General features: G+C 32.9%; 3 protein-coding genes across 3 annotated transcripts; 1 reads left to right on the forward strand and 2 right to left on the reverse strand.

Annotated features, from left to right (window-relative positions):
• Nucleotides 1-220: 220 nt before the first annotated feature.
• On the reverse strand, nucleotides 221-1,038 carry LOC123911061 (uncharacterized protein PAM68-like). The gene has a single exon (XM_045962393.1). It carries the CDS (start codon nucleotides 929-931, stop codon nucleotides 377-379), a length of 555 nt encoding a protein of 184 aa, XP_045818349.1. The 5' UTR covers nucleotides 932-1,038; the 3' UTR covers nucleotides 221-376.
• Nucleotides 1,039-1,760: 722 nt separating this feature from the next.
• On the reverse strand, nucleotides 1,761-11,247 carry LOC123904806 (DUF21 domain-containing protein At2g14520-like). Its single transcript, XM_045954418.1, has 12 exons — nucleotides 10,992-11,247; nucleotides 8,931-9,007; nucleotides 8,581-8,664; nucleotides 8,376-8,489; nucleotides 6,021-6,107; nucleotides 5,601-5,740; nucleotides 5,419-5,506; nucleotides 5,030-5,103; nucleotides 4,342-4,526; nucleotides 3,014-3,267; nucleotides 1,967-2,013; nucleotides 1,761-1,855 (listed from the first exon to the last, which is right to left on the reverse strand). Exons 1-12 carry the CDS (start codon nucleotides 11,245-11,247, stop codon nucleotides 1,777-1,779), a joined length of 1,485 nt encoding a protein of 494 aa, XP_045810374.1. The 3' UTR covers nucleotides 1,761-1,776.
• A 4,881-nt stretch (nucleotides 11,248-16,128) lies between these two features.
• LOC123909469 lies at nucleotides 16,129-17,126 on the forward strand. The gene has a single exon (XM_045960310.1). It carries the CDS (start codon nucleotides 16,166-16,168, stop codon nucleotides 16,895-16,897), a length of 732 nt encoding a protein of 243 aa, XP_045816266.1. The 5' UTR covers nucleotides 16,129-16,165; the 3' UTR covers nucleotides 16,898-17,126.
• The last annotated feature ends 1,089 nt before the right edge of the window (nucleotides 17,127-18,215 follow it).

The following is an 18,215-nucleotide window of genomic DNA, read 5'->3' on the forward strand; positions in this document are numbered from 1 at the left end:
GTAGTTAGGTATTTGCTTTGGAGAGTGTGGGTGTATTGGGGGCCAAGGGAAGGTTGAGGGTAGTCTATGTGTTGTAACAATTTTCACATAGTGTTTATTCTCTGGTTGTCGGTTTTGACAACGGCCGTGGTTTTTTCTCCGGTTTTGGAGTTTCCACGTTATATTCTTGTGTTGTTGATTGCGTTCATTTATTTTCTCTATGCCGGTTTTTCCCATCAAATTAATCACAAATATCATTGTGGTTTAAATTAACCATCTATTCAACTGAATTAACTACGATATAATATTACATGTGATTAACAAAATGGGGTAGCGAAAAATTGCATGTTTATAAAACATTGTTGTATCATCAATAATAATGGCGCTAGCTACGAATTTAATCATCACTTACATCCTCTTGTTGCCACATCTCAACCCAATTCTTCTCAATTTCTTGAAACCCAAGCAAAGTACCTTCTCTCTCAGCATCCAAACTACTAGAAAGTACACCATATGCAATTCCAAGTGAAGAAGCTCCAAAAGTTATAAGAGTTGTCATAAATGGTACCCATAAAGGACCATTCCATATTTCTCTTTCTTTTAACTCACCATAAAGATGCAAAAATGATAATCCTAATGCCATTGGAACTAAAACACTAAACAATATTCTACCTATTATTCTATACATAACTACTTTAGGAAGCTCATCTTCTTCATCATTATTCTTTTTGTTGGGATTCTTCATGATAGTAACATCATTAATTTTTTTATTTGTTGATGATGGTTTTCTTGTATTGGAGAAGCCTTTTGCACTTGCTTGTGGTTTCAATGTGGTTAATTGGTAGTTGAATTTTTTTGATGTTTTGGGGTGAAAAATTGGTAATTTTGGTTTGAATGGAGAATGTTTTGAGAAATGGAGAGATGGGTTTGATGCAAAAATTAGAGTTTTCATGGTATCTTTTGTGTGATAATGTGTTGAATTTGGTTATTTGTTGTTGGTTTTGTATGGAGATATTTTTAGTGAGATGTATCTTATCCTAAATGTTAATGAATGGTCATGAAATGAAACTCATCGCTCTATTATCCTTATCTTAAACTTTTTTTTTGGGTTGTGCTTTATTTGGTTGAGGTACTGATTTTGATTTACAAAACACATAAGTATGGAGTTAATTAGATAAGTTGTACGTTTGACCAGCTTAACTTTCACAAACTTGCAATTTTAACATCTTAACTTTTAAAATAATACTTTTGACACTTTAATTTTGACAAACTTACAATTTTGGCCCTCTGACCAAATTAACGCATATGTGGCAAGTGACTTACACACCACGTCAGCATATATCGCCACATGGACAATGACTCACATGTCATACGGGTCATTGTCCACGTGTCAAGATATGTCGACGTGGCAAATGAGTCACTTGCCACACGTGCATTGACTTGGTCAAAATCAATGAGGTCATCCTTTTGCAAAATGGACTAAAGTTAGGTGGTCAAAACTGAAAGTTTGTGAAAGTTAGGGAGACCAAAAGTGCTATTTTAAAAGATAAGTGGGCAAAATTGTAAATTTATAAAAGTTAGGAGGTCAAAAGTTAATTTAACCTATAAAAGATAATGTAACAATTTAGATGAATGTAGTAAAAAAAAAAAAAAATAAAGCACATTTTGGAATTGTTACTGTTTGCTGTTTTTAGTATATATCTAAAAAACAAAAAGCATATATAACATTGTAACAAATGTATCCACAAATGAAATCTTAATTAATTGAGAGTAAATATTTGTTAGCTAGAAAGTTGTTCAACGACGACTGGATCCAAATGTTCTTCTTGATGATCTTGATTGTGATCTATGTGATTGTTGCAGGTTAATTCTAATGCTGAAAATAAGAAAAAGTTGAAACAAGAAATTTGTTATTGTTTTATTTGGGTAAGGGGAAAAATTAGAAATAAATATGATACCAATGGGAATTCAATAGGAATTTACTCACTTCTTTTGAAGGTGAACATATTCATCAGTTTCATCCAATATGTCTCCCTTGTAAAGCAAAACAACAACATATAAAATCAGCATCAATGGTGCATGGTAGAAAATAGTATTACTGAAAATATATATTATAATTATAACACCAAAAAAATTGAATTATTATAAATAGAAACTTGAGAAAGTCATGTAAGTACATTTTTTTTTGGGTACATACATTTTTTTTTTGAAAACTTGGTATCCGGCCTTAGGACCGACTAATCCAAGGGGACCAATCCCACCGCCCACTTGCGAGGGCCCCATTTAAAGCCAGAGTTTTTTTGCTCTGTATGGACTTAGCCCACCGAAATTGACACCAATGGGAATCGAACCTGAGACCTTGAGAGGAGCATACTCCAAGGGCCCAAGCCAACACCACTCGACCAACCCCAAGTGGTCGTAGTGTAACATTTAAGTACAATTTTAGTTGGTAGTTGTAAAGGTCTTAAGTTAATAGTGGTCGTAGTGTCTTTATGAGCAAAATTTAGTTGGTAGATATATTGCAATAAGTTGGAACTCATAAATTTTCAACTATTCACGTTAAATAGTAAAATTTATCTGATCATGGTCGCATTAAATATTTTTCAATTTCAGCTGTTACGAATGTCATGTTATGGATTGTAGTCCTCGCAGTGTGAATTAATCACAAAAATTGAAATGTAGGGGTCTAAATTAGAATCTCTCCACGAGAGAAATAATTGCTAGGCACAACATCAAATATTACATGTTAGGCATACACACATGAAATGAAAACAATTAAAAAGAAAATGATTAAAGTGATATTCATTGATGTGACTATTTTATTTTGATTTATTTGTGTGCGTCTAAATTTTATGCCTATGTAAAAGTATTCCTCCACGAGATTCTTCAATTCTCCATGCTAATGTACGTGAGTCTTAACATTAGACTACTTGAAAAAAATTGACAAAAATATGAAATCTGCTCACTAACAAAATTTAGAAAAAAAAAAACTAGCATGATTTGTCAAAGAATAAAATAAAAGTACTATGCTAACCTGTAATAACTCCTCCATAAGATCCTCCATTGTAATGATACCAATAGCCTCATCATGCATAACACCAGAATTAAGAGACATTATTTGTTCATGTGTCATACATCCAATTTCTTGATCCCATTGCTTTGATTCTTGTCCAACATCATTGTCTAGTACCATCATATTTTCTAATGTTGGACTATGAAATTCCACATCACTTGATTCCGGAATTGAACTTCTCTGACTCATTTCCAGTACATAGGAAGAATTTGATTCTGCATATTCCATATTCACAAACATAGTTTATACATTTATTATAATATTAACCAACATTTTCCAGAAAAAAAAATTGTTTCAAGGAATTAATTCATCTTAATAATACCATCTTTACTCCCTTTTTATTAGTAGCTTTAGTAGTTGTCAGATAGGGTGCATTTGATCCGCTAAAAAACAGGAAACTGGACAGGATAACTTCCTTGTTTGATTTGAAACTGATTATGGTACTGGACAAATTAGGTAGCAAGAGACCGGACAAAAACAAGATTTTTTGTTCCTCACTAAACCACGGGGACAACTTTTTGTCTACGGTACAACTATAAAAAATACGAAAATACCCATTTTATTTTCGAATATAAAAATATTATCGTCATATATCTCTCCAATACAGTTTTGTCCTGTCCTGTATTATCTTGTTCTGTTATGTACTGTTCTGTACAATCCTTGCTGTTTTACGAATCAAACGCAACCATATATTAAGAAAAATATAAAGCGTAATTAATGTGTATATTTTAAAATTTTACTAGATTATCCTTTATAAAAAAAATATGGTAAATTATGTGTTTCACTTTGAAGAAAAAATTTGTACTAAATTATACGTCATTTTACAATACCAATGAAGCATTCAATGTTATTTTTCCTATTATTCCTTAATTATTTATTACTCTCTATTCTTTCAATTTTTCAATTTATCTTTCTCATACAATTAATGAAGGATAATTTTGTAAACTAACTCATAATTTCTCTTTTTCATACAACATTAATTATATTTCTTAATATGCGTAAAAGTACCAAAGTGATATATATTGTGGTACGGATGAAGTAGTATTATTAATAAAGGGTATGTTAGAAAAGAAAAAGAAAAAAAAAACTGTATTTAAGAATTTGAAAAAGGTACTTATATTCAAGGGCAAGTTTTTTCCGAATGAGCTGTGCTACTTACGGTGAATACCATTATAACGAAATTATTGCGATTGAATTGTGAGTGTAGCCCATATGTATAATTAGGGGAAAATATAGTATGTTGTTTGATTTGACATGATACTATGTGAAAAAATTGTGTAAGATGTTACCTCCAATATTAATTTGAGCTTGGTTTGATTCTTTATTAGTTATTATATTCAAAAATATAGGTGAATCCACAGCATGAGCTTCATTGCTTTCTGTTTCCATTTTTCCCTTCAAAACAACGGCCATATGGCTATGACCTTTCTTGAATTGATTCAATATCTCATATAGTGGCCAACTTTCATATACCCTGTTGTAAATCATTCGATTAGTATATTAGTAATAATTCAAAGCATGATTATCGAATCAAGATTCAAATCTTAAATTCGGAAGACCTATTTTTTGAGTCATAATCGGTACACATTGCCAAGTTTCCTGGGTTACTTAATATAGATGTGGTTGGACACGCTCATCTTATGAACTAATTTTTGAGTGATAGATAAAATGTCATTCTATCGGGTTACCACGCACACAAAAATAATTCACATTTGTTGTCATTTCAAATATAACCTTCACGGGTCCCCTCAACATCCTTAACGGCAATTCTTCCCTTCCTTCTCTTCTCACTCCCCGGGTTTAGCTCCCGGCTGGAGGGAGAGGGGCAAGGCATTAGGGATTGCAACTTTCGTCTCCAGTAATGGACACACTAGAGATTCGTATCAATTGGGTTTAGTTTAGTATCGAATCAAGATAATGATTTTGAGTCTAAAATAACATTTGTCTTATAAAATGTAGTCATACTAGTTGTCTTACCTAGGAATTTTCCTGATAATCAAATTCTTTATTGGTGTCTCATCCTCTGGTCTGCAGAAGATTAAATTCTTAACCTATGCAAAAGAATTAATTGTTTAGTAACATTATATGAATATGAATATATGATATAATTATAAACAATGTTGAGAAAAGTAGCGGATAACAGATAAATTAATTGATACTAGATGAATTTATATGTGAGAAAATGATCAATTATGACTACTGCAGTTCACATCCACAGCCGTGCGCGGATGCGGTAGCTGCCACACAATAAGAGCTACCACAACCGATACGTTGCGGCCACAATTACTTAAATTCAAATAAATTCAAATAAACAGAAATTACATAAATTCATTACATTTATCATATTTTATTCTTCAATTACTTACCAAGATGAGGCCAATAATATTTCTGGGATTGCCAGAATGAATAGGTACTCTACTGTGACCTTTACTCATTATTTGTGTCATTGTATGCCTGATGAAGAAAATTAACTTCATTTAATCATTACAGATTGAAAAGAAAATTTATATAAATGACTTAAAATTTAAGAGTAATGACATATTATTACATGTCTAATTTGGAATTTATATCAAGAGAAAAAGTTTCAGATATGTGTGTCATTGCATCTATAGCTGTCTTCTGAGTCAAATCCATAGCACCTGTGATTATAGAAGTTTCATGATGTGACAATTCTCCACCCTTCCCTGCCTGCATATGAATATTTTAGCTACTTGCTTATCACTTATGATCAAGGACATGTTTGGATTAATTTTTTGAGCTTTTTTTCTTGGAATAGGCACTTTTGAGACTATTCCAGAGAGCTTATGAAAACAGTTTATAACATTTTCATAAGCTCTTCGGGATAGCTTATGAAACAAGATATAGCTTATAACATTTACATAATAAGTGCTTATTCTATAAGCTTTTTAATTAAGTTGTTTATCAAAACATGGCTTTAGTCCAAATAGAATATATTAGGGGGGAAAACCTGATCTGCATGCAAGTCCACAAATGTCTTCAACTCTGATCTTCTTAAAATAACTGAATGTTCTTTTCCTAGAGCCCAATCCAGCAGCTGTCAAAATAGAAAGAGACTTAGAAATATTAATCTTTTTATAACTATGTAATAGGCAGGCACACAAAAATTCATCATCTTTAGCAGTAACTAATCTCTGTCGAGATATCTATTGGACACACAATGTTTAAAACTGGTCCACACGACCACACTTAACTTGATTTTCTCATACACAACAGTCAATGATTGAACTCCTAACCATTTGCAAAAAATGTCCGAGTCCCTTATCATTCAGACCAACCACTTGTTGTTTGTATCTATGTTCATGTCTGCGTTAGTACTTTTTTTTGGCTAAATTGCATCTTTGTCCAAGTCAACACACATGGACAGGGACTCACATGTCACGTTAGCATGTCATAGGAGTCATTGTCCACGTGTGCGTTGACTTGATCAAAATTAGTGGGGTCAGCCTTTGACAAAAGGGGCTACAGTTAGGAGGCCAAAAGTGCCATTATGAAAATTAGGGGGCCAAAATCGCAAATTCGTAAAAATTAGAGAGTCAAAAGTGCAATTTAACCTACTTGTTTTTTCTCTCTTAACCCTTCGGTTCTTCGGGAAAATAGACCCCGATGATCCAAAGTTTAAGCGAGAAGTAAATAGTTTGTTCAACAACTGTTCCAAACCTTAACTGAAGTTCATTAAGCTTATTAACCAACCATTTGAGTCTAAACTCTTGCTCTGCCGGTGTCCTTTACAAATTTAATACATAACATTGGCTGGATATAATTAATAGGGTTAATGCTATCATGGACCAGTTTAACAAGTAGTCCATCGTGAACCAATGCTTAAAATCATCATAAATCCTAACAACTGTCGATAATATTTTTTTAAAATAAAAATTACGACCCTTCTCATTTTTACAGTAAAAAAATGATATTATTAACGTCAATTTAGTACGAGTCACATCTTTATTATATGTTTTTTTAATCAAACCGATGTCAATTAAGTCTTTATTTTAATAATAAATGAAAATTACCATTAAATTATACTTTCAACGTATATTGTCGATAATATTTTGAATATTGTTCCACCATGAACCACTTAATGAAGTTTCCCATATTAGAATTTACAACATACAAAAAGCATATAGAAGAGGGGTGCGCTATTTTTTTTTCTCTCATCTCCTAAGTTCTAACCCTAGCCGTCACCTTTTTTCTTCTTCTTAATTTATCAAAGAGGGGTGATTTCAGGTCAAATCTTGACCTAAAATCACCCCTCCAAATTGTTTTTTCTTTCTCGTTGTTAAATAAGTGTGATTTTTCACATATTTGTTTGGTTTTGTGTTATTTGTTATCCCGTCCTTGTGCGGTGTATTCTGTTGTGCCGTCTTTGTGCGGTGTATTTTGTTTTCCCGTCTTTGTGCGGTGTTCATTTGTTTCAGGTTGAAGGATTAGATCCGATCAAGTACAAATCTATCCAATGTCGACTTTTGTGTCATCAACACTGCAGATCTGGGGGCATGGACATTCCAGACACTTCAATATAGTCATATATGTAGGCTTATGTAATTTGCCGTTTTATGCTATTAACATGGTGTTGGGTCATCACGAGGGGGCAGCCGGGGGATCATCCACATTGGGCTTAAGAACAACTCTACAAGTGAGTTGGACACCACACTCTTACCCAAAACCTTAAGGTTTTGGGTAAGAGTGTGGTGTCCAACTCACTTGTAGAGTTGTTCTTAAGCCCAATGTGGATGATCCCCCGGCTGCCCCCTCGTGATGACCCAACAGTGGTATCAGAGCCGATGGTTCGACGAAGGGTTAAACTGGCTCCTTGTATCGAAAGTCTTCCTGACAAAGGTGGTCAGGCGGCGAGTCCCGTGGAGCAGTGTGGCTTACGGCGGTACAAGTGTAGGATGAAGAAAGCTTCCGCTTGAGGGGGAGCATATCCAAGAGTGGATAGACTCACACTTGAGGGGGAGATTGTTGTAGCAAGTGTGAGTGGTTAAGTCCCACATTGCTTAGAAAAGTGGAGGTTGAACACTTTATAAGTGAGATGACCCATAAACCTAACACCTTAAGGTTTTGGGTAAGAGTGTGGTGTCCAACTCACTTGTAGAGTTGTTCTTAAGCCCAATGTGGATGATCCCCCGGCTGCCCCCTCGTGATGACCCAACACATGGATGCTGTGAGTTTGTTTGCAGATTCATCCTTTTTGTTTTTAGCAAATTTGAATTTGTATTACATCGATGTACTCTATCAGTTTGAATGAATGAATATCCTTTATTTTTAGTCAAAAAAAACATACAAAAAGCATATTATTTACCTTACTAGCTGGATAAGTTATTGGGAAGAAGATCAACAAAAGCAAATGAGTAAAAGGAGCCAATTTTGCTCCAAAAGAAAGTCCATATCTAGAGCATACAGCTTGAGGTAAAATCTGAAATAACATGTATGATATAAGTTAAATTCAAGAAAAACTGGATTTATTATATAATAAATGTAACTTCATTTATTGAAACAAACATTACCTCTGCAAATACAGTCACCAATGGTGCTGATATAAGAATAGTAAACCATGATGGTATGATTGTGTCCATAAAAATTGGCAGTGCCTTCAACAGAAACATTTAGGATCAGTTATCATTTATAATCTTGCAAAGGTAAATGGAAAGAGTAATACAAGTGGAATATTTGAGCATCCAATTCGTGCGATTAAAATTTGGAGACCAAAATTGTACAATTGAATAGATAACGTACATGTAGACTATTTTAAAATCTGGTATGTTTATGAAGAGTCAACTTAGTGGTAAAAAAGGGTTCAAACAAATTCCTCAAAAAATAGGTGTAAAAATGTGTTATATCACTTGTATACATATACCTCCATAGCCAATGATTTTCCTAGAAGAAGAGTACACAAGACAAAATGTCCATTCTTTACAAATGGTTGAATCCTTTCTGCAAATAAAGTAACACATCAATGCAATTTAAGCAATTATCATATAAGTGCTTATATATAAGCTATTTCAATAATAAAAAATCAAATCAAATCTTATAGAAATAAGTTGAAAACAACTTATGAACATTGTTAAAGTTCAGAGAGAAACATAAAGTAACGGCTAGGGTTTCAATAATATTATAATAGCATTACTTAACAAAATAAGGATTACAATATAATTTATAATAATTCCTAATGGACTACTAAACTACTAACATATAAAGCCCAATACTTAAAGCCCTAATAATATTATTATCTAACACTTCCCCTCAAACTCACGATGCATTATCAGATAATCATCGAGAGTTTGTCAAACAAAAAACGAAAATCAAACTACTCTAACTAAATATTTTATTTCTAATACTACCCCTCAAGCTAAAGCTTACTAAGCTTGGAGCTTGTCACAAAATCAACCCTGAAAATAAACTAAATTAACTAATTGCATTAACCGAAGTGGTGAACCAGATTCAACTTCAGCTTCAGGCTTCAGATTTCAGGCTTCAGAGTTTCAGAGTTTCAAATAGTCATATTGTGAGTATTCCCTCACCGGATTCAGATATTCAGATTGTGAGTATTCGCTCACCAGACAGATTGCAAGTTTTCGCTCACCAGACGGACAGATTGTGAGTATTCCCTCACCGGATTCAATGTGAGTATTCCCTCACCGGATTCAATGTGAGTATTCCCTCACCGGATTCAATGTGAGTATTCCCTCACCGGATTCAAATTTCAAATTGTGAGTATTCCCTCACCGGATTCAATGTGAGTATTCCCTCACCGGATTCAATGTGAGTATTCCCTCACCGGATTCAATGTGAGTATTCCCTCACCGGATTCAGATTGTGAGTACTCCCTCACCGGATTCAATGTGAGTATTCCCTCACCGGATTCAATGTGAGTATTCCCTCACCGGATTCAGATATTCAACCAAACATAACCAAACAAATCAAACCAAACCGCAACAAACTGAACTAAACTAAACAGAACATGACTAAACCGAACGAATCAAATAGACCGATCTAAATGGAACCAATCAGAATCAAATCAATCCAAACCAAAACAAATCAAACGAAACCAACCAAACCAATCAAAATTTTAGCCGAGAACAAGCTTTCATCACTGTTCTAGAATTTGGTGCAATATGTGTTCTACCACATCAATTTATTGGACACAAAAAGCAAATCAATTACTTACCAATAATTGATATCATTGTTCTTAATATCAATTACATACCAACACGAACAAAAGCAAATCAAACCGAGAAGAACACCATCCCTAAAGAACCTTTGAACCAATAGGATGCGAAAACAAAACAGCCTACAAGATTCTAATCGAATCAACCAAATAACTAACAAAAATAAAACAAATCAAAAGGACTAACCAGACCACTAATCATCAAAGAGCAGAGCAAACATATTCCCAAACTTTTGGGAACTCACAACGGAAGCCAACATGTGGTTCAAGGCGGATCGAACATTGCTCTAGATACCATGTTAAAGTTCAGAGAGAAACATAAAGTGACGGCTAGGGTTTCAATAATATTATAATAGCATTACTTAACAAAATAAGGATTACAATATAATTTATAATAATTCCTAATGGACTACTAAACTACTAACATATAAAGCCCAATACTTAAAGCCCTAATAATATTATTATCTAACAAACATGTCATAAGTTGTTTCAATACGTCGTTTCAAATTGCCTCAGAAGTATTTGTTAAGAAGTCAATTGGTTATAAATTTCACCATTAATATGTCAAAAAAAAAAATTCACATTTAAAATGAATAATTGGAGTGTTCAAAGTTTGAACTCTGATTCTTGCATATATATAATGCAACGTTCCTACCAATTGAGCTAAGCTCATAGGGACATCACATCGCATTATATATGCAGGGGATGATGAGCAAAGAATGTAGTGACATATCTAAATAACCAACCAACCTGCATTCTTTTTATCTTTTGGTCTGCCTGCTTTAATGAGAACTTCAAGATCAACTGGATTGTATGACAATATTCCTAAAGCTAAGCCTGATGTAATGCCTGCCAATGACACAATCACTAGACACATAATTAGATACAACCAAAAATTATACTCACAACAAGGATATTCATATTCATGCATTGTGTGAATTAATATTTGATGTATGAAGTATAGTACTATACTTGTAGAGAATAATAATGGATGCAAGGCTTTCATTTTAAGTGAAATTGTTATGACTAATTCTTGTGTAAGGTACATAATGACAATTAGAAAGTGATAAAAGATAGGTACAAAATTATGTATAGCTTAAGCGGCAAATACTTGAAAGCTTTTCTAGTTGAATAAAGTACAAAAATATCATTGTTGAAATATAAGAATTTACATCTTCTTTGAAACAAAAATTGACAGCCAAGGGAGTTGCTCAAAATTTATTAGATGGGGTGTCATGGAATGGTGATAGGTTGGACTGAATAAGACTTTGCTTAAATAATTTTTATTTGTCAAACTTAGCCTATTATTTGGCAAAAATTTGTCCCCCCCTCTTTTAACCTAGATCACTTTTCTTCTTTTTATCTATCAAAAAAGAGCGGTTTAAAGTCGGTTTTTATTTTAAATCACTCTTTCAAATCGTTTTTTCTTTCTCTTTCAGTTAAATAGGAGTAAGTGATTAGCTTTAATTTAGTATAGATCCGATCAATTACGTTAACGTCGTCAAAGTTACAAATTCGGAGAAATGAGTATTTCAAGCATGTAGTTTTGTAGACTTATGCATTTTGCCGGATCATTGGGCCCACGTGGGTAAGTAACAAAAAATAATTTGATTGACGTAATAATTTTTTTTAGTGAAGACAATAGGGGAAAGTATAACTATATGTGTTGGTGGAGATTACATAGTAAAGAATAAATGTTAAATAGACAAAATTATTTAGAGGTTGACAATGACTTTCCCTCAGATGAGACAGACACCAACATGTAAATCTTGAATTATATTATACATGAATAGAATTCAATCTTTGTAGGTCAATGCATGTGACAAAGCCTGCCTTATAATTGTAGCTTTTTCAATTATTAGTGAAGACAATATTATAAGTAATAAATTGTCAAGTTCTATTTTGTAATTTTTAAATTTTAATTTAAATTCCATTGTGCTTATTGATCAAGAAAAATAAAACTTCCAACAATGACACTTACGTACTTGTAGGTACACCCCCCTCTATTTGGGAACCTGTTGGCCAACGTGACCTGGAGGAGGTAAGCAGTGGCTAAGGCCCCCCCTCCCTCTTAATTACATATACATAATATATCATATATAATTAGTATATTATAATTTGTAATTATATCTATTATTTATCATTTAGATTATATAAATAAGAATTTAATTGATATGTATTTATGGTGTAAAAATATTTATATTGTCGAACAATTATAGGTGTTGAATTATTAAAAATATAGCATTTTAATTAAAAAAAATAGTTGTTTCAATTGGTAAGAGTTTTGGGTCTCTTAAGTAAGTGATCAAAAGATTGATATTTGGCTCTTGCACATGAACAAAATTCGATTGAGGGGGAAGAACTCATTTTTTGTGCCTCACATATTCCCCGGAGACGTTTAGTCATCAGTCACTATTAAACAACAACTTCCTAAAAATCAAGGTTATCAAAACCGAACCGGACCGGTCAGACCGTGAACCGGGCATGAAGATGGTTCGGTTTGGAGAAAAAACGAACAGCAAGCCGACCGGAAAAAAACCGTTCAGACCGGTTACGAATCAGTTCAAACCGGTGTACCGGCCGGGCGGTTTAGCGGTTCTTGAGTTTTTTTTTTTTTAATCTGAAAACAAAAGGAGAAGGAGGAGGAGGAAATAAAATAATAACGTGTTTCTGAATTTCAAGGAGGTGGAGAAGAAGAAGAAGCAACAAGTAAATATTCATTAATAAAGGAACCATTAAAACATCATGTTTAGAAAATGAAACGAGAAAAATAAGAAGAGGAAGAGAACATGTTGTTTGGAGATTGAATTGGGAAGAGAACAAAATAATGTGGCGGCTGCTTCTTCTTTCCTTTCTTTAGTCAAATACCAATATTAGGGTTAAGAGATATATAAGTGGGCTTGGGTCAAAAATGTTTTTACTATTCATTGGCCCAAATATAAACTACTACTAAAATTTTTAATAAAGGATTACTAGTATTTTTTTTTAATAAAAGATTACTATTAGTAACCTATTTTTTTTTAGGGAGATTACTAGTAACATGTTAGATTGTTAGATAAGAATTGAGTACAACTTTGTAAAAAAAATAAAGAAAGAATTGAATACAAAATATTTAATAATGTGAAATACAAAATATTATGTAATTTTTTGTTTAATATTATTTTATATAATATAAAAAATATTAAAATATATATTTAATTAAAAACGGTTCGACCCGATTGAACCCCGGTCCGACCAATTGAACCTTGAACCGGTAAGTTCACCGGTTTGATGACCGGTCCGGTTCTGACAACCTTGATAAAAATAATACTATAACATAAAAAAAAATTACATGGACTGTGTAACAAAAAAATTTATATTAATTTTTATTATTTTACTATTTTTTGGCCCCCAGTGTACTAAGCTCCTGGATCCGTCACTACGTCCACCGGCTACAACCTCCCTCACTCTTGGGTGTGTTTAGTCTGAAAGGATTAGTGATGTCGTTTATGGGAAATGTGTTAAGTTTTCCACCCTTTTTGTTTCAAGATCCAATGACTAACATAATATGTGTACGATGCTATATTTGAAAACACAAACCCTCAACAAGTTAATGGCATAACTGCTTCATCATCCCTTAAAACGAACCTGAATCAACCTAAAAGGGAGATTGTTCCTCTTCTTATCCTTTTTGGAACCTCGAGACGAAGGAGATTCCGCCCTTCCAGGGCAGTCATGGAACTAACAACCTACCTAGGAATCTGTCTGTGGCTGTTTAAAGAAAATTTGAAGTCATTAGAGAGCAAGACAAACATTTGGCTTGCGTCGAACATGACCAATTAAAGCTTCCACCGACCGTAGTTGAAATATTTTTTAAGGCCTCACATCACAAGTTGCATTTGCAACTATTTTTTAAAAAAAATTGACTACTTGCAACTATTATTTGACCAAAATATGTTAAAAAATACTGATGGTACGTTTGATTCGTAAAACAGCACAGGACAAAACTGTACCGGAGAGATATAGGGCGATAATATTTTATATTCGAAAATAAAATGGGTATTTTCGTATTTTTTATAGTTATACTGTGGACAAAAAGTTGTCTTGTGGTTTAGTGAGGGACAAAAAATCTTGTTTTTGTCCTGTCCCTTGCTGCCTACTTTGTCCAGTTCCATAACCTTTTTCAAATCAAACAGGGTACAACAAAAGTTGTCTTGTCTAGTCCCTTATTTTTTAGCAGATCAAACACACCCTGAGTATAAAATTTCAAATTAAGGAATCAAAATCAAACCATTCTGATTTTTATTTTTTGTTTTCTATAATTTTGACAACTGAATTAATTTTTAATTTCTTGACACGTCTATGACTTTATCAAAGCACAAAGAAAAAAGTGCAAAAAGAAAAAGTAAAAGCCCAAAGAAATTGGCAGGTTTATATGTTCAAGTCCTTTTACTTTCTTCTCTATATAGTGGGCCTAGCATATTGTGATGACAAAAATGGAATAAGATAGAGGTGATGAAAACAACATATATGAATTATGAAGCATAATTATAATTATTTTATAATTTTTTATTTTATGTAATTTTACTATTGACAAAGCCAGCAAATAAACCATGCACAACCTATTGAAGTACATTCTTTATCCTTCTAGCTATGCTTTTGCAAACTCTAATCCAAACTATCTATAGATCGAATAATAATTAACTAACTTTATGTGCTTTTAAAACAAAGACTGAATATCAACATATATTCAGTCAATAATAGCCATAAAACTCAAAGTATTCAGATGAGATTATTCAGACCAACTTTAATACAATGTTCTAAAATTCAAGATACAAAGCAAAATAATCAATTTGTGGCCATTTTTTGTTGCAGTATAGGTAACTCAATTTGTTTGTCTTAACTTACAACCTTAGAGTTTGAAAAAAAAGAAAGAAAAAAAAACAGAGAAGTAACAAGACATATTACTAATGAAAATCCGCTTAATATCAATTATTTCCCACACTTACATCCTAGGATACTTTTTTTTTGGTAATATACAATGCTAATACAATTAAAGTTGTTTGGAGTTGTTTTATAGTATAGCATCGCGTAAAATCCTAAATTGTCAGAGGTATAAATTGTTAAGAAGTTGCACATCGACTGTGAGTTGGCTTGAAAAAAGATTTATAAGTAAGCGACAATCTTCACCTTACAAATCGGTTTTGTAAGATTGAGTTAAGCTTAATTACTCAATTCTAATATGTTATCAGAGTCTCTCGAAAATCCATTGGACCAATCATCATTTATATCCACCTTCCAAGCCGACAATGTATGATATTATGTGCTTTCTTGAGTTAGTTATTGGGATGAGATATGGGTCCATTTAACATATACTCCCTCCGTCCCAATTTGATTGACACGGTTGATTGTTTTACGCATGTCGATGCATAACTTTGACGATTAATATTTTTAATTGTATAATAGTAAAAATTATAAAAATTTGATATTTTGACAATACTCATCGAGACAAATCAAACAACATCTTATATGCTAATATTTATTTTTGTTTATTAGTAAAAAAATAAGGTCAAAACAATATGTGTGAATAGTGCACAATAGTCAACTCTGTCAATCAAATTGGGACGGAGGGAGTACGTATTTTATACAAAAAAGTAATAGGGATCCATTTAAAATATACTTATTTTATACAAAAAAAAAAAGTAATAAGGATGGGGTATAAAGTGTATTGGATTATTTGTAACAAGCAGTTTTTTCCAAAGCATTGTTTTCCAAGAAGAAGAATCAACAAAAGAACATCTTTTTCTTTTCATCACTTAAATTTTCCCGCCCTTGAATACCTTCCAATCAAATTACTCATCAAATCACCATAAATACAAACAATGAAAAACATCATCGCTATCACAAAAATTACTTCACACACACACACATAGTTATAATCCAACATGGGAAATTGCTTGTTAGGTGCCACGTCAGATCCAGACACATTGGTCAAAATCATAACATCAGATGGTAACATCATGGAATTCTATCCTCCAATTACAGTCAATTTCATCACAAATGAATTCCATGGTCATGCCATATTCACAACCAATGACCAATTTTCCAAACAACTTTCCCAATTTGATGAGTTGGTGGCAGGACAGTCATACTATTTACTGCCGATGACTGTCCTATCATCTTACAACAAAGTTGACCGCTCTTTTGTTTCTGCCGCCGCTCTAACCAGCGGCGACAACCAGATTATCCGACAAGGACACATTAGGTCTCAAAGTGTTCCTACTACTCCTCTCCCGGCACCGTATAGAATGTCATTGGATTATCAATACTATCAAGGTGTAGGGTTGCTCAAAAGAGCTTCTACAGAGTCTCTCTCTTGTAGGACTAATAGTGGTAGTGGAATTAAGAAAAAGAGTAATAGTAGTGGTAAGAGTATTGGGGTTTGGAAAGTGAAGTTGTGTATAACACCTGAAAAGTTATTGGAAATTTTGTCACAAGAGTCTCAAACCAAAGAGTTGATTGAGAGTGTGAGGATTGTGGCCAAATGTGGTGTTGCTGCTGCTTCTGGTGGTTGTGGAATTTCATCAAGAACAAGCTTTGTTTCTGATCAATGGAGTCTTTCTAGTAGTGGTCGGAGTGCTCCTTCTAAGATTGATTCCTTAGTTCTAGGCGTTTAAGAGTCTGTTTGGATTGATTTATTTGAGCTTATTATGACTTGTGAGACTGTTTAATCAGGAGAGCTAATGAAAATAGCTTATTTTCATAAACTCTTATGAAAACTTATAGCTTATATGACAAAAAACTTATAGCTTATATGACAAAAGTTTGACTTTACTTTACCTTTTTTTTTTTTTAATTTATTCTGAATTAAGTTGTTTATCTAAACATGGCTTGAGACCCTTTTCAGTTGCATTCTTTGTTTGTTTCTTTGCTTTCTATCTTTAAGATACTTAGTTTCCTTTTCTATTATCAGCTCTTAAATCACATTTGTGTCTTTATCATTGATATCATGGAGGATCAAGTTCAAGTCAAGTGTGATTGATGCAACCTTAGGGTGTGTTTGGTAACACAAATAAGCTAGCTTATAGCTTATTATATGAGCTTATAAGCTTGTTTCAAAAAATTAGAGGTGTTTGGTAACAAGCTTTTTAAACTAGCTTATAGCTTTTTTTCAGATGCTATTTCAAGTAGCGTTTAAGCTTATAGCTTATAGCTTTTTACACTTATTCCATTTTTACCCTTCAATTTAATAACTACCCACTCTAAAAAAAAAACTACCCACTATCAATTATGTAATTTTATATTTAATAACCACTTTAAAAGCTAATTTTACCAAACACTTTAATTTCAATAAGCTAGCTTTTCAGCTATCAGCTATAAGCTAGTTTTTCAGCTATCAGCTAACTTATCAGCTATCAGCTAGCTTATAGCTTATTTTTACCAAACAGACCCTTAATTAGTTGTGGTCTTATCATAGTTGCAAAGACATGAAAAACTTTTATGTCGCGGCATATATTAAAAATTTCTTTTGTAGCTTTTATCATTATGCTTCTTTGTCAATTTTTAATGGTGTCGTATAAGGTGAGGGAGCTGTTAAGTCCCTCACCGGTGGATCACTAATATTTTACCATTAGATATAATCAATGGCTTAGATCTATTAAAATTAAAAAAGATAACATGGACTATTGTTCACACACAATCCAACCATAACCATAAATCATCATCTTCCAACATTGATTCTTCAATCTATCTTCAGAGAACCCAACAAAACCGAGACATTCATCTTCAACCACAAACCCAATTTCTAGTGAACTAGAAAATTCCCAGAAATTCCAAAAATGGGTTATTATATATGTTAGTAAAAACTAAAAAGATGGTGATTTTTTGAATTTAACAGAGAGAAAATATATAGGGTTTTCAAATAGAAGGATTATGGGAGGTGTGAGAGAAGGACGAATGAATTTTGTTTTGTTTTCCTTAATTTATGGGAGATGC

The sequence above is a fragment of the Trifolium pratense genome, linkage group LG2 (genome assembly GCF_020283565.1).
Source record: "Trifolium pratense cultivar HEN17-A07 linkage group LG2, ARS_RC_1.1, whole genome shotgun sequence".
NCBI lineage: Eukaryota > Viridiplantae > Streptophyta > Magnoliopsida > Fabales > Fabaceae > Trifolium > Trifolium pratense.

Coding starts and splice junctions, on each gene's coding strand:
- LOC123911061 (XM_045962393.1), bottom strand. CDS start 931: ATGAAAACTCTAATTTTTGCATCAAACCCATCTCTCCATTTCTCAAAA.
- LOC123904806 (XM_045954418.1), bottom strand. CDS start 11,247: ATGAAAGCCTTGCATCCATTATTATTCTCTACAAGTATAGTACTATAC. Junction 8,665..8,930: donor GAAAATCATTGGCTATGGAG/GTATATGTATAC, acceptor TTTCTGTTGAAG/GCACTGCCAATTTTTATGGA. Junction 5,741..6,020: donor TGGACTTGCATGCAGATCAG/GTTTTCCCCCCT, acceptor ATTCATATGCAG/GCAGGGAAGGGTGGAGAATT.
- LOC123909469 (XM_045960310.1), top strand. CDS start 16,166: ATGGGAAATTGCTTGTTAGGTGCCACGTCAGATCCAGACACATTGGTC.